General features: G+C 43.2%; 1 protein-coding gene across 3 annotated transcripts in view; it reads left to right on the top strand.

The window, feature by feature from the left end:
* The first annotated feature begins 1,060 nt into the window (after positions 1–1,060).
* The window catches only part of DOC2B (double C2 domain beta), an 824,332-nt gene continuing 801,173 nt past the window's right edge, over positions 1,061–24,219 (top strand). For all 3 annotated transcript variants that reach the window (XR_013274551.1, XM_077482237.1, XM_077482236.1), the window contains exon 1: positions 1,061–1,665. Coding sequence is in view for 2 of the 3 variants with exons in the window: in XM_077482237.1 (XP_077338363.1) it covers positions 1,329–1,665 (337 nt within the window). In the remaining variant the exon portion in view is untranslated. The remainder of the gene's footprint in view (positions 1,666–24,219) is intronic.

Here is a 24,219-nt window from a genome sequence, read left to right as displayed (position 1 = left end):
TTTATCATTTACTTCTCACAGAAAGTGTGTGTTCTATTTTTATTTCATGTGAACAGGAAAAAGCAAGCCATATTGGAAGTGTTGGTGAGGAGGAGGAGGGGGACACTGGACAGGGTTTGGTGCGGCTGTGTGGAGTAGAAAGTCTGCTGTGTTAATGACTAGAAAACACGACTTTAGGCATGTCTACCTCTTTATTTTTATCATTTACTTCTCATAGAATGTGTGTGTTCTATTTTTGTTTTATGTAAACAGGAAAAGCAAGCCATATTGGAAGTGTTGGTGAGGAGGAGGAAGACAGTGGTCAGGGTTTGGTTAGCCTGTGTGGAGCAGCAGGTCTGCTGTGTTAATGACTAGAAAACACGACATTAGGCATGTCTACCTCTTTATTTTTACCATTTACTTCTCACAAAAAGTGTGTGTTGTATTTTTAGTTTATGTGAACAGGAAAAGCAAGCCATATTGGAAGTGTTGGTGAGGAGAAGGAGGAAGACAGTGGTCAGGGTTTGGTGAGGCTGTGTGGATTAGCAAGTCTGCTGTGGTAATGACTAGAAAACACGACTTTTTTTTTAACAAAAGAGAAAACACGACTTTAGGCATGTCTACCTCTTTATTTTTATCATTTACTTCTCACAGAAAGTGTGTGTTGTATTTTTATTTTATTTTACAGAATGTGAACAGGAAAAGCAAGCCATATTGGAAGTGTTGGTGAGGAGGAGGAGGAGGACACTGGCCAGGATTTGGTGGGGCTGCGTGGAGCAGCAAGTCTGCTGTGGTAATGACTAGAAAACAGGACTTTAGGCATGTCTCCTCTTTATCATTTACTTCTCACAGAAAGTGTGTGTTGTATTTTTATTTTATGTGAACAGGAAAAAGCAAGCCATATTGGAAGTGTTGGTGATGAGGACAGTGGCCAAGGTTTGGTGAGACTGTGTGGTGAGGCTGTGTGGAGCAGCAGGTTGGTGTACACCTGCCCCATAGCTGTGCTTCCTGTGTTGTGCTTGGTTCCCTGGCAGTGACATCACCTCGTCCACACCCCTCTCCTGTCTGTCAGCTCCCTCTCTCCTCTCTGTCTCTCTCTCTCCTCTCTCTCTCCTCTCCCTCTCCTCTCTCTCACATTGGGAGGACCAGGCTGGTTTGTGGCTGCAGGGAGCTTCAGGCAGTATGCACAAGGTATGTGAAAGTCCAGCCCAGACACCAGCATAGCCCGCAGCCTTGCCTTCCCCAGGGAGACGTGGGCTTCTTTATGTAGTAGAAGTTCCCTTTGCACATCTCTCATTGCTTAGAAAAATCCGTTCTGTGCTTTGGGGGTTCGGAGCAGAATCGCATGCATGACATTCCGCAAAGGGGAGAAAATGACCATAAGCATCCAGGAGCATATGGCCATTGACGTGTGCCCAGGTCCCATCAAACCCATCAAGCAGATCTCCGACTATTTCCCCCGATTCCCCCGCGGGATCCCCGCCGCTGTCACCCGGAGTAACTCTCTCAAGTCTAACGTGAGCCAGCCATCCGTCAGCCCATCGGAAAGTTCCCGGGAGGAAGAGGAGGATGTGGACAAATTGTTCGGGGCTTATGGAGCTACTTCTACCGGCACTACAAGTCCCAGCATAGCCGCCAAGCACGAGGAAGAGGTGGATCTGGACGGCTATGACTCCGATGACTGCAGTAAGTTTGTTTATTCGGGTGACAGCTGTCAGTGTGTGTGATGAAACTATGTATATGGATCGTCTCCATACAACTTTACCCATCACATTCCTCATCAGTACACCATTCACAACTCACATAGATAATAAGGGGATTTACTAAATCTCATTCTACAGTCTGCTTAAAGTGCAAGGCTACCTTAGATCTAAAGCTGAGGTGGTTTCAATTCCGGCTGGTCCATGTGTGGGCAGGTTGATCGTACCCAAGTTGATCGATCCATCGTTGTATCCAAGTTGATCGATCCATCGTTGTATCCAAGTTAATCGATCCTTCGTTGTATGGATCCATCGTTGTATCCAAGTTGATCGATCCATCGTTGTATCCAAGTTGATCGATCCTTCGTTGTATCCAAGTTGATCGATCCACCGTTGTATGCAAGTTGATGGATCCATCAATTTGGATACCACCAACCTGTTGGATTCTTCATGCATTTAGTGGCAGTGGTGGTTGTGGGAAAGAAAAAAAAAATCACCCAATCTAAGCCTAAAGCTGCTCCCCATCCCCCTTCTAAAGCCCCATACCCACTATCAGATTTTCTGCAGATTTTTGTCTTCAGCAGGGCTTTTTTTTCTCTCAGAGAATAGGTGCAGGAATGCCCCCTTTTGGGAGTTACCCATTACCTTTGCCCTTACCTACCTCTGAGCACCAGTCCTTTGTTCCATCCCCTACCCACCTCCCAGCACTGCCCCGTTTAGAGAATACAGAATCAAGTAACATTTGTGGTACTACGTAATCCGTATGGAATTTGTTATTGATAACAAGAAAAGCAGTAAAATATACCCCCCCCCCCCACAGCCAACAATAGACCCATCAGCAACAATAGATTTCCCCGCAACAGTGGATCACCTACAACAAAAAACAACACAGCAACAAAAATCCCCCCCCCCCCCCCCGCAACAATGGACCACCTACAACAAAATGCAACGCAGCAACAATATACCCTCTAGCAGCCAGCTATAATAGACTGCTCCCTCAACAGTAGATCCCTCCCAGCGACAACTACCCCCCAGCAACATAAGACCCCCATCAGCAACAATAGACCTCCCAGTCCCCAGCAACAATCAACCCTTCTGAAGAAATAGATCCCCTCCAGAAACAATAGACCCACCAGCAACAATAGATCCTCCCCCTGCAACAATGGACCACCTACAACAAAATACAACCCAGCAACAATAGACCCTCTAGCAGCCAGCTATAATAGACTGTTCCCTCAACAGTACATCCCTCCCAGCGACAACTACCCCCCAGCAACATAAGACCCACCCCAGCAACAATAGACCTCCCAGTCCCCAGCAGCAATCAACCCTTCTGAAGAAATAGATCCCCTCCAGCAACATTAGATCCATCAGCAGCCAGCATCAATAGACACTGTAGCACAACCCAGCACTCCTGGCCATTACATATATTCAGTGGTGGAGGTGCCGGAACTGCATCCCCCCATGTTTCCGCTGAATAAAAGCCCTGGTCAAACCATGTAGATGCAAAAACAAATGTAGATGCAAAAAAACAAAACCATGTAGTGTAGGGCCTGCCTGATTGCATACACATTGAAATTCCTAAAGTTTGACCTCATATTATATGGTTTTGGTAAATCTGAAAGAAAAAATCTGCAGAAAATATGATAGTGTGTATGGGGCTTAACTCCTATTGAAAGTATCCTGTACAAGGAAGATGCTTATGCTTACCAGGACTGGTGCAAGGATTTTTGACACCCTAGGCCAGAGTGATGACGAACCTTGGCACCCCAGATGTTTTGGAACTACATTTCCCATGATGCTCATGTACTCTGCAGTGTAGCTGAGCATCATGGGAAATGTAGTTCCAAAACATCTGGGGTGCCAAGGTTCACCATCACTGCCCTAGGCGAAACCTCATTTAGCCCCACCCCCTTTGCCCTGCCCATGTATACCCTACCTTTTTAATGAAGTGCCCATCAAATGCAGCCTCACAAGCGCCCAGCATTGCTTACCTATTATCCAAACAAAAGAACTTACTGCTCCAGGTGAGACAGGAAGCCTAATGATATCAAGGGTGCCTGCCTCGGGTTGCCTCTGCATACAATCAACACTGAAGAAATGGCTGCATTCCAAGATCCATCAAAATTCTTATTTAATTAATGAACATACCCAGTAATGAATAAGTGCACCTGTTAGTGTGTGAAACCATTTGAACTGTTTGTAACACTTAGGATGTTCGTTCATTAAATAAGAATTTTTATGGATTTGGAGTGCAGCCATTTCTTCAGTGTTGATTGCTTACCTATTCTCCCATTGGCAGGGTTCAGGGGAGAGGAGAGAGTGCTGTCAATGCCTGGGGCAGTGACACCCTCCTTAGGCTTACTATAGGGTATTCATTGTTGGCTATCCCTCCTCTACACTGAAGCCGGTCACGTGATGAGAATGGAGCACCTTGAGAATAGGTAAGTAGAAGCATCTTCCTTCTACAAGGTAGTAAGAATAGGAGTTAGAAGGTGGGTGGGAGCAGTTTTAGGCTTAGTTAGATCAATCTCAGGCTTCCACTATAATGCTAGGTACACATGGGCAGAAAATTGACCAAAAGGGTCGGTTCGCCATTTACCAGCTGACTTTTGGCCAGAAGTCAGTCATGAGCTGCCTGAATGAGCCTGCTGGGAAACCAGCAGCCAATTAGCATCCAATCAGCACTTGCAGTCCCCTGGCAGAACACAATAGCACAGCAGGGGAGATTGCTGTACTAACATCACATAGTACAATGACCTCCCCCGCTGGGTTGAAAAAAAAAAAAAAAGTCCTGTATGTACCAGGCTTAAAGTGATACTAAAGTCTCAGTTTATTTTCTGTAAAAATAACAAACATGTTATACTTACCTGTTCTGTACGGTGGTTTTGCACAGAGCAGCCTGGATCCTCCTCTTCCCGGGTCCCTCACCAGCGCTCCTGCCCCTTCCTCATGCCAAGTGCCCCCTCAGCAAGCAGTTTGCTATGGGGGCACCAGAGCCATTGCTCTGTGTATCCATTCAGACACAGCTGCAGCACGGCCTTGCCCCTCTTTCTCCTCATTGGTTCACTGACTGTTCGACAGCAGCAGGAGCCAGTGGCACAGGGCTGCTGTCACAGCCAATGAGGAGGAAGAGTACTGAACAGCTGAGTCTCTAAAGTAACATCGCTGGAATGAGATGGGGCTCAGGTAAGTATTGGGGGGCTGAGTGGTGCTGCACACATAAGATTTTTTTATCTTAATGCATAAAATGAGTTGAGATAAAAAAACCTTCTGCCTTTAGAACCCCTTTCATCTATTCTCAGGGTGCTCTGGTCCAGTCACATGATGCGGCTCCCAGCGATGGCTTCAGGGGAGAAGGGAGAGCGTTGACAACCGTGTGGTGACATCAGACATAGGCTTATTATGGGGCATGCATTGTCAGCTGTCCCTCCTCTCCCCTAAAGCCGATCACATGATCATAATGAAACACCCTCAAAATAGGTAAGTAAAAGCATCTTCCTTCTACAGGGTAGTTAGTATAAGAGTTATAATAAGGGAAGGAACAGTTTTAGGGTTCGTTTGATCAATCCTGAAATTTCACTTTAATGCCAGGTACACACAAGCCAAATAGAAGTATGCCAACATAAAAGATAACACTAAACGAGGCCGGGGGGGGGGGTTACAGAATTATAGGTTCACACACTGCTGCCATATGCAAATTGCAACAGGGGTCTGGTGTGTCCCCGTTCTCTGTTTCAGGGACGAACCAGGGCTGAATTTTTGCTTGAATTCGGCCCTGAAACAGAGCCAAAGATGCACAGGGCTCCTGTGCCAGCCACTCCTCAGCCACCCCTGAGATATGTGAACCAGCTTCATTGAGAGCCGGTCACAATCTGCTGTCATGCAAATTGGATGTGGGAAAAGCTGCATCCAATTCAACTAGTGTGGACCCAGCCTGAATCTAGATATGTTAACACACGAGCCAAAAATGTCCGAAATGGCCGACTTTCAGGCAGTGTGTACAGCTCCTCGTCCTACAGAAGCCAGTTGTGAGCTGCTCGAATGAGCATGCTGGGAAGCCAGTAGCCGATCAGCATCAAATCAGCACTTGCAGCCAGTGCCTGCGAGCGCTGACCAGTGTGTTCTGGTGGGAGGGGTAGACCCCCCCGTCAGAACACACTAGCACAGCAGGGGAGTTCACTGTACTAATGTCACATAGTACATGGACCTCCTCAGCCCGCTGTGTTGAACGAACAAAAAAAATTCCTACATGTACCAGGCTTAAGCAGACTGTACAATCAGATTGTAAGATTTCAGATAGGGACAGCCAACTAAAGTGTAAAATACAGCCAGAGGAGGCTGTACATGCCCACAATGCATTATGGCTCAGTGGCGGCTAATTTAGTTGAAAGGCAGCAGCACATGTCAAAACACAGCCTTTCAGGTCAATGGAGCCACAACACAGCTGCATGCCAAATTCTTGGCTTGTGATTGTGGCGCAATACCCTCGCTATAAATTGCAGGCGTTCAGGAGGCGGCAGGATTACCTACTGAACATCTGTCAGCCGATGCTTTTCAGATCATTGGCTAGTGTGAAACTAGCCTAAAGGTGGTCATCATAGATGCATCCAAAAATGATTGATTGATTTTCTCATTGATCTCTTCTGATAAGAATAAATGATCTATAGTAGACAACCCATTCAAATAATACCCCACACACACGTGGATTTTGATCAGTAGGTAAAATGTGATGACATCTCTGTCTCAGCTATGTAATCTTGTACACTGATTGATTGAAATACGAAAAATCGAAGTATGTGTGGCCACTAGGGATGAGCTTGGGCGTGTTCGCACACTCCACGTGCTGAGCCCATCAGGAAGTCGGCGCGGCGCTGCGCTAATCACGGGCAGTGAGACATTTTCCCGATGTGCGGCTGCAGAGATCGGGAAATGTCTCATTGCCTGTGATTAGCGCAGCGCCGCACCGACTTCCTGGCGGGCTCTGCGAACACGCCGGAGCTCATCCCTAGTGGCCAGCATTCAGTTTGCTGGCTGCTATGTATTCTGGAAGGCCTTTTCTTTCCTATTTTCTTATGTTGTTTTTGTGGTTGCATGGACTGCGCCATGGTGTTGTTACTATATGGTGAAAGGTTGAAGTAATTAATATATTAATATTAATCAAATTAGTTGTTCACTAACAGTACGGTAGATCCGGGCACTACAATATTTTTTCATGGCTGCTATGCAATGCAAGAGCCTGCCTGATTGGATACAGACTGAATGGATAGTTTTGGTGAATCTAAAGGAGATTGTACAAAGATTCTACACTAAAGGTGTCACTAAAGCCCCATACACACTATCAGATTTTCTGCCTATGTTTGTCTTCAGATTTACCAAAACCATGTAGTGTAGGGCCTGCCTGATTGCATACACATTGAAACTTCTAAGGTTTGACCTCATATTATATGGTTTTGGTAAATCCGAAGGAAAAAATCTACAGGAAATCTAATAGTGTGTATGGGGCTTAAGACTGGAGCAGCCAGAATCTGGAGGAGCTGTCCATGTCAACCAATCAGCTTTTATCTATCATTTCCTAAGCTTAACTGAACAAGCTGATGATAGAAGCAGATTGGTGACTATGCACAGCATCTCCATAGTAAAATCCTCCCATTGATTTGTAATGTTTTTGTTACTTTGTGCCTTTTCCTTGATTTGTCCTGTTTCAGTTAGCTGACTAGTATAGGTCGTGGATCATTATTGCATAAGGATTTAAAGTGGCGGATGGAAATAAGTTCATTTTGATGCATTGGCAAGCTTTGGTCATAGATGGCAATGTGAGCATCAGAGTAAATCCTGCATTTGTGAAAAGACACCAGTTGCTATCCAGCATTGTGTTTGCTGGCACGTTGCTGAGTTAATGAGAAGGATGCCTTTATTTTGTCTGGCTGAGTGGAGATCTTCATTCGGTGTCAAGCTGTAGCTGTCTAAACCTGCTGATCATCAGCTCAAGGTGCTTGTCTCCTCCATACAAACACGGCTCTGCTTTGATAACCAGTAGGAAGCACACCGTCTCCTATTAAGGAGGAGAAGCTTTTCTGTGTCAGCAACTGTTGAATGCATTTCCTTCGCATCAGGGAGAGAGGCCAGGATTCAGAGAATCTTATTAGGAACCAGAATTGGGATCAAGCCGAAAGAGAGAATGCAGAAAAAAAATCATTTACAGGGATAGCCCTCAAAGGAGATACCTTCAATTCTGGCCAGGTATTGCAGTTACAGGATTACAATAGGATACTGCAAATAGACATGTGCAGAGTGGAGTCATCCTTAGAGACCAATCAGATTTGTAGTTTACGGTAGGCAAATCAGTGAAAAATTCATTTTGATTGGCCACTATGCTTTGCAGAGTGCTGTTTGTCTTATCCACGATCGGGCAATAAACACATACATGCTGCCCAGAGGGTAAAAATAAAAATGATGCAAAATGCTATATAATATAGCTATATCATAAATCTATTTATATTTTAGTGTACCTTTTTTTTTTTTTTTTTTAGCCACATACAATAAATCCTTGTATTTATATTCTTATAGCTTATGCAAAATACTTCTGTAACTATATATTCAATATATTTATATTTCTGTGTAACTTATGCAAACATGATATATTCTAGGTGCATACAATACATCCATTTATTTATTTATAGTCTTATATGGCTTATGCAAAATACATTATAATATAATCAATATATTAGTATTTCTGTGTAACTTATACAAAAATGATTTATTCTAGGCGCATACAATACATCCATTTTTTTATTTTATTTATATTCTGATATAGCTTATGCAAAATACTTTATACTATAATTTTATACTATAAATATATAATCAATATATTAATATTTCTGTGTAACTTATTAAAAAATGATTTATTCTAGGTGCATACAATACATCCATTTATTTATTTATATTCTTATATAACTTATGCAAAATACTTTCTACTATAACTATAACTTTATACTATAACTATATAATCAATACAGGCATACCCCACTTTTAAGTACGCAATGGGGTTTATTTACTAAAGCTGGAAAGTGGGAAATGAGGCTCACTTCTGCATAGAAACCAATGAGCTTCTAACCTCAGCTTGTTCAATTAAAGGGGTTTTTAAAGGTAAATGTTTTTTCACCTTAATGCATTCTATGCATTAAGGTGAAAAAACATCTGACACTGCCTGTGCCCGAGCCCCCCCCCCCCCCCGTTTACTTACCTCACCCCTCGAAAATCCCGCGCTCGCCCCCGCCGTCCTTCTTCACCATTCAGCCTGGCTGCTGATTGGCTGGAGTGGATGGATGGAAAGCAGCGCAAGCCAATGGCTGCGCTGCTGTCAATCACATCCACTGACGCAGAGAGCCGGGGGGCGGGGCCGTGTGATACAGAGAGCGGCTATAGCTGCCGGCTGTATCACGGGAGCGCGCCCGCAGGTGCTTCTCATCATGCGAGGGAGCTCGCATGAACGTGAGAAGTACCTGCGGGAGGAAGCCGAGACAGCCGCCGAGGGATCCCAGAAGAGCAGGTTCGGGGCCACTCTGTGCAAAACGAGCTGCACAGTGGAGGTAAGTATAACATGTTTGTTATTTAAAAAAAAAAATGTAACTTTACAATCCCTTTAAGCTTTGGTAATAAAACCTGGAAGCTCATTGGTTTCTATGCATAAATGAGCCTGATTTCCCACTTTCCAACTTTAGTAAATAAACCCCATTGGTTCCTTAAAAGTGGGGTATGCCTGTATATTAGCATTTCTGTGTAACTTATACAAAAATGATTTATTCTAGGCGCATACAGTACATCTATTGATTTATTTATAGTCTTATATAGCTTATGTAAAATACTTTATACTATAAATGTATACTATAACTATATAATCAATATATTAATATTTCTGTGCAACTTATACAAAGTGATTTATACTGTGAACAAACGCTACATCCATGTTTCTTTATGTTCTTATATAGTTTATGCAAAATGCTTTATACAATGACTGTGCAGCAAATCAGGTTACTTATTTATTTATATAGGTTTTGCGAAATGCTTTGCACTGTGAATATACAATAAATAATTTTTTTTTTTAGTTTTATATAGTTGATGTAAAATATGATTATATAATACATCAACATATTTATTTATGTTTTTATTTAGTTTACGCAACATGCCTTTATACTATGAATTTACATTAAATCTATTTATTTATTTATATGTTTATATCCTTTATATTTTGATATGTTTTATACAAAATATTATATACTATGAATGCATAATAAATATGACTATTTATATATTTTTAGGTAACATTCAGTGTTTTGTTTTTTTTGCATCTTTTATCTGTACAATACATGCTACTGGTGCCACTCCAGTTGAATGCTATCAGAATCTTTTATTAGATTTATTGGCTGGTCCAACAATGGCAGTAAAATAATGTTTATCAGAAGATTCAAGTCATCTACTATAGTGAAGCTTACATATCAAGATATGCACTAGGGCAGTGATGGCGAACCTTGGCATCCCAGATGTTTTGGAATTGCATTTCCCATGATGCTCAACTACACTGCAGAGTACATGGGCATCATGGGAAATAACTACATTTCCCATGATGCTCATGTACTCTGCAGTGTAGTTGAGCATCATGGGAAACGTAGTTCCAAAACATCTGGGACACCAAGGTTTGCCATCACTGCCCTAGGGAATAAAAAGAGCAAGTACATGCTGGGATTTATTTACTAAAGGCAAATCCACTTTGCACTACACGTGCACTTGGAAGTAAAGTCGCTGTAGATCTGAGGGGGACATGCAAGGGAAATAAAAATCAGCATTATTGCTTGTACATGATTGGATAATAAAATCAATAGAACTTCCACTCATTTCAGATCTACCCCTCAGATCTAAAGCGACTGCACTACCAAGTGCACTTGTACAGGCATACCCCACTTTTAAGTACACAATGGGGTTTATTTACTAAAGCTGAAAAGTGCAAAATCAGGCTCACTTCTGCATAGAAACCAATGAGCTTCCAGGTTTTATTACAAAAGCTTAATTAAACAAGCTGGGGTTAGAAGCTCATTGGTTTCTATGCAGACGTGAACCTGATTTTGCACTTTCTAGCTTTAGTAAATAAACCCCATTGTGTACTTAAAAGTGGGGTATGTCTGTAGTGCAAAGTGGGTTTGCCTTTAGTAAATAAACCCCTCTATGTAATAAAAAGACAAAACCTGCCGACCATTATCACCTACACCTTAAAGTGGACGTAAAGTCTACTTTCTAACTTGTACCTACAGGCAAGCCTATAATAAGGCTTACCTGTAGGTACAATGAATATCTCCTAAACTTGCATTGTTTAGGAGATAATCACATAGGATGCAGCCAGTGATACCACTGGTGCATGCATACCTGTGCCGTTCCTTCAGAACTCCATGCCAGCCATACAGGGAAGTGACATCATCGCAGCTCCAGCCATTCATACAGCCAGAGCCCGTGAACCCGGAAGGAAGATGGGGTGAAGATGGAAGCTCTGTGGAGCCGTGACAGCGCTGCGCTGGAGGGCTCCGTGGGCAGGTAAGTCTGGCGTAATGTGCTGGTATGCGGTGGATACTAGTATATTATGACTTATCACTTTGTGGTGGTTTACAACCACTTTAAGATTCAAATAGCCCTGTTACCTGAAGGAATAAAAATGATCTATATCTATGTGTGCTCCCTTGTGCAATACAAACAGTAAAAACATTAATACTACACATCAGAAATGAATATATTTAGCTGAAAATGACTACTTTCTAATCAGCAGTGCCTTTCTAACCTTTGGCATACATGAGGAGCGTAGCATGTTTTCAGATTTTACCACTTCTGAAACCCTTCTGCTGCTTTGATCACATATGTGCATTTTTTCCCTGTAAATCTTCTCGTCACGTTCATTGGGGTTCATTTCAATTAAAACTCTTCCCATAGGGAGAAGCCATGGAACTGCACTTGGAAGACTTGTGCATGCTTGTTAGGCCAGAAGATAGTCTTATAGAAATGGTCCAATCATAGTTAGGATAATTCCAAACCCATGCAATCATTTATCTTCTGCTCTGCCTCTCGAAAATGGCAAAGTATTAGACAGCTTATTAATAGAAGCTATAGGGCAAAAATATAGAATGCTGCGGTCGTTGCTGACTGCTTAAAGAAATAGCAAATCATACAGCTGAGACAGGACATAGAGCCTCATAAAGATGGCAGGAATCGTTGCCGATCGTTTTTAAAGATGTCATCAGGAACATTGCATATGTTACATTAGTCTCATTTGGTAGATGTAACTGTGTAATCCTAAAAGTGGATTAGAGCTCTCTCACCGGATGCACCCTGTATCAATAAATAACATCCACCAGCATGCTTTAGGAAATGTCTTGCTGAATTTTGTTTAGATTATATCACCCATGATTATAAGAGATGGCTTGTGCAGATAGCAAGAGTTGCATTTGCAACTCCTGGATCTGTTATTACCTGCAGGCTCCTAACAGCTGAGCCACAGCCAAAGCTTGCAGATGAAACGATTTGTATTTTTCTTTTTCAATTTCATTTACTATTATCTTCTGTGACAAAAAAAAAAAATTGCAATCTCTGCACATTCTTTTTACAATCCCCCGAAACAATTCTAGGATTGTGTACATCCCAGGTAAACACACAGATGTCAATTCAACCTAATGATTTGCCACTCTTCGACTAGGTTAATCCTGGTTTAGCATAATAACTTGTAGGAATCATGCTGTCAACACTGCCCCCATTTAACTTGTACATCCCTCATTCTTCTAATGCACTTACAAAACAGCCATACCTAGCAGAAGCTGTATGTTCAGTACATCTTTCTGCCTTTGTTTTATATATAAGAATGTGCAACAGGGGCATCTGTGTTCTCACAGGCCAACACATATTTTGGTGCCTTAAATGTTAGACCTGTTCTAGAGCTGCACGATTCTGGCCAAAATGAGAATCACGATTTATTTTTTTTGCTCAGAATAAAGATCATGATTCTCGCTGCGTAAAATCTCTCACATTATACAAAAAAAAATGCTAACTTTACTGGTTAGTTTTATTTTTTATTTTTTTAAATTCATTAAAGTAATTTTTTCCCAAAAAATTGCATTTGAAAGACCGCTGCGCAAATACAATGTGACAAAACATTGCAAAAACTACCATTTTATTCTCTAGGGTCTCTACTATATTTATATATATATATATGTATGTGTGTGTGTATATATATATATATATATATATATATATATATATGTGTATATATATATATATATATATATATATATAATGTTTGGGGGTTCTAAGTAATTTTCTAATAAAAATAATGATTTTAACTTGAAACCAACAAATGTCAGAAAAAGGTTTAGTGTTTGAAGCGGGATTTCTGCCGTTTTTTCTTTTTTTAAGTCAGCAGCTACAAATACTGCAGCTGCTGACTTTTAAAATATGGACACTTACCTATCCAGCGTGCCCACGATGTCGGCACCCGAAGCCGATGTGTTGCTCGGCTCTCAGGTGCTGCCGCCATCTTCAGTATGGGAATCAGGAAGTGAAGCCTTGCAGATTCACTTCCCAGTTCCCTACTGCGCCTGGGTGAGTCGCACTGTGCAGTACCCAGCAGACAGCAGGAAAGGGACAGATTCTGTGGCTATCTAGGCCTGGAAGTGGGTGCTAATACCTGTATTATACAGGTATCTGCACCCCCCCCCCCCCCCCCGAAAGGTGGCAATTGTGGCACCGGAGGGGGGGAGGGTTCCGATGAGTGGAAGTTCCACTTTAGGGTGGCGCTCCGCTTTAAGTGGTTAAACTTTCCTCATTTACACACTGAAGTCTATTCCTTTGACAAATTGTTACAATGTTTAGACTTAGTTCCACTGCTAAAGAATGATTCTTGGCAGACTGCCCGTTTTTTTTTTCTTCCTTTCTTTTGACTGTCGGCTTCAGCAGAGCAGAGAGAATTCTCTGCATAGAAAGAATTGGGAAATACTTTTTTCAAGATCACAATGGGGCAATAAGTCACAATAACAATTAATCGTGCAGCTTAAACCTGTTCATAAGTATATTTGACCCGCTGATTCTAAAAATGGCACCAGTTTTACCCGATCAGCTCTAGTTTTTGACATACAGCATAAATGCCATATACTACTCTTCACTCATGTCACCCTTCAAAAATCAGGATATAAATATATTTTGGTTTTGTGCTGCCCTAGGCAAAACGAAGGATGGGCGTCCCACCCCAGCTGCTTTAGAATTGCGCAAGCCTGTTCTAACGGCATCAAACGACGAGGATACAAATATAGCAAAATATGTGGGGATGATTAAGGCAGCATCACTGTGAAATTGCTATAACCTCTATGGTGCTTAACCCCCCTGACGGTATTCCCGAGTCTGACTCGGGGTGGATTTTTCATACCAAAAGCGGTATCCCCGAGTCAGACTCGGGACAGCGTCGCTGGATCCAGGAGGAGGTTTACTTACCTTCTCCCTCGGATCCAGCGTTGTCTCCCCGCTGTACGAGCAAGCCGTGTCTCGCTCAATGCATCACACCGCCGATCTCCGTGCCCTGCGAGCGTTGCGACGCACGGGCACGGAGATCGGCGCCAAATTCAAAAAGTGAAACAAACAGTATACATACAGTATAATGTAATCTTACAGATTACATTGCTGTATGTAAATATTTCACATCCCCGTTGTCCCTAGTGGTCTGCCCAGTGTCCTGCATGCAGTTTTATGTAATAAAAACTGTTCTTTATGCCTGGAAACTGGAGATTGCCCATAGCAACCAAAACTGTCACTGTACATCAAAAATGATTTTAGACCAGCTAGAAAACAGCGATAATAAATTAGAATCACTCGCAGAATTGAGCGATAGCGATTTGTGGGGAGATCCGTCATCAAATACTGAAAAGTAATGACAGTGACAATTCTGCAACTGAGCAAATTTCAGTGTTTTTGATTTGATTACATTATTGAATAATTTTTATTATTGTTATATTATTATTTGGTACAATTATTTATAATTATTTATTATATTATAATTTATGATTTCATTTTTCAAACTTTATCATACCCGGGATGTGTGCTAGACTCTGGTTTGGACAGATTTAAGAGAGTTATTCCTAAGAATTGCAGGACTACAATATAAAACGCCAAATTTTCATGCAAAATAATGGTACCGCTTTTAGCACCTAAAATCCGAAATAATCGTACCGCCAGGGAGGTTAATAGGCAAAAAAAAAATATGAATGAAATTAGGCACACACCCCCTACTCTCTGGCCACTTTATTAGGTACACCTTGCTATTACCGGGTTGGACCCCCTTTTGCCTTCAGAACTGCCTTAATTTATTGTGACATAGATTCCACAAGGTGTTCGGAATCTCCTCAGAGATTTTGGTCCATATTGGCATGATAGCATTACGCAGTTGCTGAAGATTTGTCAGTTGCACATCCATGATGAGTATCTCCCTTTCCAACACATTCCAGGTGCTCTATTAGATTAAGATCTGGTGGCTGTGGAGGCCACTTCCAGTGCAAAATGGATTTGACTTTAGGAAATAACCCCCCCCCCCCCCCCGTGCTACTCTACCTACTTCTTGAAAAGGGATTTGCTATGTAATTCTCTCCAGTAAAATGTCGTTCAAGAAATCCATTTGAGATGATTTGAGCTGTGTGACATGGTGCATTATCCTGCTGGATGTAGCCATCAGAAGATGGGTACACTGTAGTCATAAAGGGATGGACATGGTCAACAACAATACTCAGGTAAGCCGTGGCATTTAAATTGGTACTAAGGGGCCAAAAGTGTGTGAAGAAAATATCCCTCACACCATAAACAAGGGAAGAGGGGGAAAGGGAATATTGGGACTTTATATGAGGCAAATGAAAGGGTAAATTCATTCGCCTACATCCCTACTATTGAACCATACCACTTATGGTATGATATCCCCCACAACATTACACCACCACCAGCCAGAAAATATCCCCCACACTGGTACACCACCACCAGCCAGAAAATATCCCCACACCATTACACCACCACCAGCCAGAAAATATCCCCACACCATTACACCACCACCAGCCAGAAAATATCCCCACACCATTACACCACCACCAGCCAGAAAATATCCCCCACACCATTACACCACCACCAGCCAGAAAATATCCCCACACCATTACACCACCACCAGCCAGAAAATATCCCCACACCATTACATCACCACCAGCCAGAAAATATCCCCACACCATTACACCACCACCAGCCAGAAAATATCCCTACACCATTACACCACCACCAGCCAGAAAATATCCCCCACACCATTACATCACCACCAGCCAGAAAATATCCCCACACCATTACACCACCACCAGCCAGAAAATATCCCCCACACCATTACATCACCACCAGCCAGAAAATATCCCCACACCATTACATCACCACCAGCCAGAAAATATCCCCACACCATTACACCACCACCAGTCAGAAAATATCCCCACACCACTACATCACCACCAGCCAGAAAATATCCCCGACACCATTACACCACCACCAGCCAGAAAATATCCCCACACCATTACATCACCACCAGTCAGAAAATATCCCCCACACCATTACATCACCACCAGTCAGAAAATATCCCCCACACCATTACATCACCACCAGCCAGAAAATATCCCCGACACCATTACACCACCACCAGCCAGAAAATATCCCCCACACCATTACATCACCACCAGCCAGAAAATATCCCCGACACCATTACACCACCACCAGCCAGAAAATATCCCCACACCATTACACCACCACCAGCCAGAAAATATCCCCACACCATTACATCACCACCAGTCAGAAAATATCCCCCACACCATTACATCACCACCAGCCAGAAAATATCCCCGACACCATTACACCACCACCAGCCAGAAAATATCCCCGACACCATTACACCACCACCAGCCAGAAAATATCCCCGACACCATTACATCACCACCAGCCAGAAAATATCCCCACACCATTACATCACCACCAGTCAGAAAATATCCCCCACACCATTACATCACCACCAGTCAGAAAATATCCCCCACACCATTACATCACCACCAGCCAGAAAATATCCCCGACACCATTACACCACCACCAGCCAGAAAATATCCCCGACACCATTACATCACCACCAGCCAGAAAATATCCCCGACACCATTACACCACCACCAGCCAGAAAATATCCCCGACACCATTACACCACCACCAGCCAGAAAATATCCCCACACCATTACACCACCACCAGCCAGAAAATATCCCCCACACCATTACATCACCACCAGCCAGAAAATATCCCCGACACCATTACACCACCACCAGCCAGAAAATATCCCCCACACCATTACACCACCACCAGCCAGAAAATATCCCCACACCATTACACCACCACCAGCCAGAAAATATCCCCACACCATTACACCACCATCAGCCAGAAAATATCCCCCACACCATTACACCACCATCTCCATTGAGAATAATAGATTTTTTCCCCTCCAGCGTTTTGTAACTTCAGCCTTCAAGCTACAAAATGCTCAGGTGTGAATGGGGCCTTACAAGCTAGCAACAGGGGGTGGCTACATTCCCACATACACTGGCACCAAGAATTCATGTAGCCACCCTCTAACAGAAAAGAAGAGGAAAGTGCTACTCCAAACATTCACTGAGCCTGGTCTGGATTGGTCTCCTTCCTGTGTTGTCTATTGGGTGGATGTCAGCAAGGGGTATTTTGGACAATTCATCAGAACACAGTAGTCAGGGATATGCAAATAGTGGACCTCCAGCTGTTGCAAACCTACAAGTCCCATCATGCCTCTGCCTCTGGGTGTCATGCTTGTAGCTGTCAGGGTTTTGCTATGCCTCATGGGACTTGTAGTTCTGCAACAGCTGGAGGTCCACTAATTGCATATCCCTGGTCTATGTTAACAGGGTGCCCATGCCATAACCTGGTATTACCATTGTAAGCTCTTCTGAGCAGGGCTCTCTTAATCCTCTTGTATTTTATTGTATTTTAACTGTATTGTCTCCCTTTTATATTGTAAAGCGCTGTGCAAACTGTTGGCGCTATATAAATCCTGTATAATAATAACCAAACGTTTATCCCCTACTACCCTTCTCTGTTTCCATGTACCCTGTCACTGATCACAGAGTACAGAGAGAAGAGAGTATAAACTCTTCATAATTGAACAGAAACTGTTCATTTTGCAAAGTGAACGTTCACTAAGCTTGGTAATAAGATGAACCTGTGTTCACTTCAGTCAACCAATCAATTACTAAGAAAACAATGCTTCTTTTCATTTCCCTGTCACATTGAGTATTCAAAGTAATAGTTTGGCTTAAAAACTATTGTTTACTTTGTAACGTGAACATTAGGCTAAGTAAACAGCCTTTACTCCTTTATTAAATACACCCATATGGGTTTATGTGATCCTTCGTTGTCTGCCATGTAATAAATATAACACCTCTCTAAATCGTATGAGATAACAGTCTAATACTAGCAATGGAAGAGCATGACCCATATACTGTATAAAATGTCATTGGTGGAGTCAAGTTCAGATTTGCTCAGAGACTGTGATACCAAGGACTGAGACATTGGGGTTGATTTACTAAAGGCAAATCCACTTTTGCACTGCAAGTGCAGTCTCTGTGAACCTGAGGGGATGATCTGAAATAAGTGGAAGCTCTGCTGATTTTATCATCCAATCACGTAAAAGCAAAAAATACTGTTTTTTTTTTTTCTTGCTTGTCCCCCTCAGATCTACAGTGACTGCACTTCCAAATACACTTCCAGTGCAAAGTGGATTTGCCTTTAGTAAATAACCCCCCATGCTACTCTACCTACTTCTTGAAAAAGGATTTTCTATGTAATTCTCTCCAGTAAAATATTGTTTTTTGTTTTTGTTTTTTCAATGTAGAAAATACAATTACAGAACATACAAATATTGGTGTTAACAACAGTCAATACTGAAATACATTGTGCTGCATTCCCTTACACTCCACATCAAGCTCAAAATAACAGATGAAGGTAACAAAAAGGTATTATTAGACAATAATGACCAGCAGAGGATTCAGTACATGCTCAGATTGAACACCCGCCTAAATGAATGAGAAGCCATTATGCACACACATTAACAGCAGGGGATGTTCTAGGAAAAAAATAAAAAACTCCAAGAAAGCGAATGAAGGTTGGACTGGGGAACATGTGAGGAGTATCCCCAATAACAGGGCTGAACAGCCACTGGATCACCGGGTGAGTGAGAAACTACTAGGGAGAAGGAGACTCAAGTTAAGACTGCAGTGTCCGAAGTTGCCAACTAAGGAGGCCAAATCTTTTTAAACTTAAAGCGGTTGTATAGTCTATTTTTTCACTTTTACTTACAGGTAAGCCTATAATAAGGCTTACCTGTAGGTAAAAAAAATATCTCCTAAACCTGTATGGTTTGGGAGATATTCCCCTGGCAATGAGCCGCTGACTGCAGCGGCGCATGCGCACAGGGGTTTCTCGGCTGGAAGTCCGGCAGACGCCAGACCCTGCCGGAAAGAAATCTCCCGCGCGCATGCACGGGAGTGACGATATCGTTGCTCCGGCCGCTCACAGCGCCGGAGCTGCGATATCCAGAAGACACGCCGAGGAAACATGTCAGCTCCCTCGGCGTGGATCGGGCGAGATGTCAGGGCCTTGTTCTAAGGTAAGTATTTCATAATGAGCTAGTATGCGGTGCATACTAGCTCATTATGCCTTTTGCCTTGCAGGTATGAAAAAAAATTATTATAATTTTTTTTTTTTTTTTTTATCTTTATTTAAGGAATGCGGTACAAATAATGCAGTTACATAACAAATTGTTCACCAACAGAAAAGAAAAGAAAAACATTTTTTTTTCTTGGTGCCAAGCCAAAGAGACAGTAGATCATCGACGTCCGTAGTGTATACTTAATAAGACCAATATTCACAGGGCTATCAACCCTGTGTGGCAACCGGAAGTCGGACATATGCATTTTTCCCTCCCCTTATAACTCTTTGTAATAAATCCAGGCCCTGTTCACCCCCCCCCCCCCCAAAAAAAAAAAAAGAGGTGGGGGGGGGGGGATGTCGGGCCCGCGTCAAATGGTAGAGTGTGACATGAAAATTAAAAAAAATAAAAATAAAAAAAAAGGGGGGGTAGACCGTTTGCAAATCAAGGCGGTACTGTGCCCCTGTGGTAGGCCACTACTCGTCATCACTTGTGAGCTTGTATTTCAGAAAATGTACCCGACGTGGTACTTAGTCCATTGGATTGGGATTGCGGTGTAATGCCCTAGATTTCCCGCATTCCAAGGGTATTTTTAGCATAAGGAGAAGAAAAAGAGATAGAGTTAAGGAATATAGAGAAAGAAGAGAAAAAAAAAGAAAAGAAAAGGAAGCAGGGGGTACACAAGAGGGGAAGGGGTGGGAGGGATAATTATAATTTCAGTGGGTTTACTACCACTTTAATAAAGCACCCCCTTCTGTTATATGCAACTTTAGAGAATGGGATGTACAGAGTTAATAGGTGATTTCTATTAATCTAAAGTAGGGGGGGCCTGAGCTTTCCACTGAAGAGCAATTGCCTTTCTAGCATAAAACAGCAGGAGACCAAGCAGAGTTATGGTGGCTCTTCTAGCCTCTAAAGGTTCAACCAGATCCAGAATATACACCCCAGGTCCAAAAAAAACTATTTTTTAAAATATATTGAAGCCACAATTTATAGTGTACGAAAGGGTAAAATTCTCTGTCAAGGTTTTATTGCTGTCTACTTCTTTCTTGGGGAGTGTTTTCCTCCTCCTATCTCATTGACCACTTATGAAGTATGAAAAAATCTCCCTAAGGAGTCACAGGCATCAGTAAGTGAATTAAGACTAGAGGTCGACCGATATGGGTTTTTCTCTGGCCGATGCTGATGCCGATATTTAGAAATCATGGCGGCCGATATCTGATGCAGATTTTTTTGGGCCGATATGTTAGGCCGATTTTTATTTTTTTTTTTAATCCCCCTTGATCTCATAAAATGTAACACCTTTCCCACTGGGACATTTTTCAGGCGCTTTTGGGCTAAAAATAGCGCCTGTAAAGTGCCTGCAAAACGGCTCCCCTGCAGTCTGTGTGAAAGACAGAGTGCTTTCACACTGAGTGCCCGTTCACACAGGGGCGACACGACTTGCAGTGCGACTCACAGACGCGACCTGCACACGACTTCAGCAGCGACTTGCAAGACGACTGTATAGAAGTCAATGCAAGTCGCCTGAAGTCGCCCCAAAAATAGTACAGGAACCTTTTTCTAAGTCGGAGCGACTTGAGTCGCTCCTATTAGAACGGTTCCATAGTACAGAACGGAGCGTGACTTGTCAGGCGACTAAGTCGCCTGACAAGTCGCGGTAGTGTGAACGGGCACTAAGGCGATGCGCTGGCAGGATCTTAAAAAAAGTCCTGCAAGCAGCACGTTTGGAGTGGTGTATACCGCTCCTCCACCATTCCTGCCCATTGATATGAATGGGCACCACTGCCGAAGCGCATGCAATGCAATTTGGCAGCGGTGCTTCACGGGCGCATTTAACCTCTTCCTCGGCCGCTAGCTGGGTTTTATGTGCCCCACTAGCAGCCAAATAGCGCCGCTAAAATGATGGTAAAGAGCCGCTAAAACTTGCAGCGTTTTACCATCAACGCCTGATACAGAAAATTTCTTACATTTAAACATTTATTAAACAAAACAAACCTCCAATCAGTTTACTTGTATGTATGATTTTAAAAAAAACCTATATATTAAATAAAAACAGGTAGTCAATACGTTTGGACGAAAAAAAATGGGCTAACTTTACTGTTTTTAATTTTTTTTTTTAAATAGTGTATTTTTTTCCCAAAAAAATGCATTTGAAAGACCTCTGTGCAAATGCCGTGTGACATACAATATTGCAACAACCGCTATTTTATTCCCTAGGATCTCTGTTAAAAAAATATATATATATAATTTTTGGGGGGTCTAAGTGATTTTCTGGCAGAAAATACAGGATTTTTACTTGTAAGCAACAAGTGTCAGAAAAGATTTAGTCTTTAAATGGTTAAACTGAGAACTTCTACACACTGAGATGATTTCATTCATTCAAGTGTAAACATTGCATCTTTTTGTTCTTTTCTTGGCAGACTGCCCAGAGAGGAGGAAAGTCGTTTCTATGACGACTCAGGCAACTTACACTGACTTCTATTACAGAAGTCTTTCCAAGTCGCGCTGTTCTAAATCGGCCTTTTTATCAGCACAATCAGCCGATGCCGATTAATTAAAAAACGGCAAATATCGGCCGGCCGATATATCGGTCGACCTCTAATTAAGACCTTTTGAAGTTCCTGGGAGATTGGAAACCTGCAGAGCAGGAAGAGAGGAGAACTTTAACCCAAATCATACTGTGACCTTCTTGTTAAAAAGAGGTCATATTAATCTGATGAGCAGAGGCGTAACTGGACCCTTCCGGCCCTGGTGCAAGAAACCATGAAGGGCCCCTCCTGACCACCATCCCAGGGCCCTTTCCATCAGTTTCGGGGGGCCCTTCCATCCAAGCCTGGGTCCATTTACTCCCATTCTGTGGCCCTTTATTACTGTCTGGCAGCGGGCCCCCTTCCTGCATAATTGGAAGTGTATGGCAATTAGTGAGTGGTATGTCAGAGTAGTCAGTGAGTGGTATGACATGGAAAGGCAGGACAGTCAGTGAGCAGCATGTCAGAGTAGTGAGTGAGCGCTATTGTAGGGCAGTCATGGAGCAGTATGTCAGAGTAGTCAGTAAGTGGTATGGAGAGGCAGAGCAGTCGGTGAGCAGTATGGCAGGGCAGTCAGTGAGCAGCTGGGCAGGGCAGTCAGTGAGCGGCTAGGCAGGGCAGTCAGTGAGCGGCTAGGCAGGGCAGTCAGTGAGCGGCTGGGCAGGGCAGTCAGTGAGTGGCTGGGCAGGGCAGTCAGTGAGCAGCAGGGCAGGGCAGTCAATGAGCAGTATGGCAGTCAGTGAGCAGTATGGCAGGGCTGTCAATGAGCGGTATGGCAGGGCAGTCCGTGAGCGGTATGGCAGGGCAGGGCAATCAGTGAGCGGTATGGCAGGGCAGTCAGTGTAAAAACAGTGCTGTTCCTATGTAAACTTAATGTGAAGTAATGAAACAAAACAAAAAAAAAAAATGTGAATTATAAACGCAGCAGCAGCTTTAACTGTGAGATACCCACAATTCAAATAATTATTCCCAAATAAGCTGCGCTATACTGATCCGATAAATGCTATGTGAAGCAAATGAGTGAATAAATAAAGCATGAAATCAAAAAATATTAACAAAGTGCAGACAGGGAAATGCATATACTAATGTTCAAATATTAGTCCATCATCCCATCAACAAAAAATGTTTTGCTTGTAATCTCCAACGTGTTTTAAACACACCACACCGATATAGGAAAATGTCATCAGAGTTTGCAGGAAAAAAGAGGACTTCCACCACCAACACTACTGCCGCTTACTAGCTACACTGATCCCATCTCAGAGACCAGATATCGCCAAATCAAAAACGCTTCCTCTGAGTCAGGACTGCATGGAGGGTGTATCCTCTTTAAGCGCTTGGTTCAAATGGTTAGAAGAATCCTACGGCCACACCGCTTATTCCAATGGTTAGAAAAATCCTACGGCCACACCGCTCATTGCCCAGCACATATAATAACGAAAGGAATCGCCATAGTGTGATATAGTCACGAAATTTAATAAAATAAAAAAGATTGCACTTACATCAAGTAGAAAAAACTTTGCTTTGTAAAACAAACAAATTCGCCGGCCGGCTTAGTAACGCTGCCCGTCGCTTCCGGGTCCAGCGTAGATCGCGGTGACGTCAGTACGTCGCTCCTCCCTACGCCGTTTCGTTATAGGTAACGTCTTCCAAGGGCAGTCAGTGAGCCCTGTATGGCAGGTCAGGGCAGTCAGTGAGCCCTGTATGGCAGGGAAGGGCTGTCAGTGAGAGGGATGGTAGGGCAGGGCAGTCAGTGAGTGGGATGGGGGGGGCAGGCAATCAATGAGCTGTATGGCGGGGCAGGCAGTGAGCTCTGTATGGCAGGTCAGGCCAGTCAGTGAGCGAAGGGCAGTCAGTGAGCCCTGTATGGCAGGGAAGGGCAGTCAGTGAGAGGGATGGCAGGGCAGTCAGTGAGGGGTATGGCAGGGCAGGGCAGTCAGTGAGTGGTATGGCAGGGCAGGGCAGTCAGCGAGCAGTATGGCAGGGCAGTCAGTGAGCGGTATGGCAGGGCTGGGCAGTCAGTGAACGGTATGGTAGGGCCGGGTAGGGCATTCAATGAGCAGTATGGTAGAGCCTTGCAGGGCAGTCAGTGAGCCCTGTATGGCAGGGCAGTCAGTAAACGGTATGGTAGGGCAGGGCAGTCAGTGAGCGGTAGGGCCAGGCAGTCAGTGAGCAGTAGGGCAGGACAGTCAGTGAGCAAGG

Source organism: Lithobates pipiens, unplaced genomic scaffold (assembly GCF_037356315.1).
Source record: "Lithobates pipiens isolate NorthernLeopardFrog02 unplaced genomic scaffold, aLitPip1_a1.2 Scaffold_16, whole genome shotgun sequence".
In the NCBI taxonomy this organism is placed as follows: Eukaryota; Metazoa; Chordata; class Amphibia; order Anura; family Ranidae; genus Lithobates; species Lithobates pipiens.
Note: the sequence above shows the minus strand (reverse complement) of the source record. Positions and strands in the feature narration are given on the sequence as shown.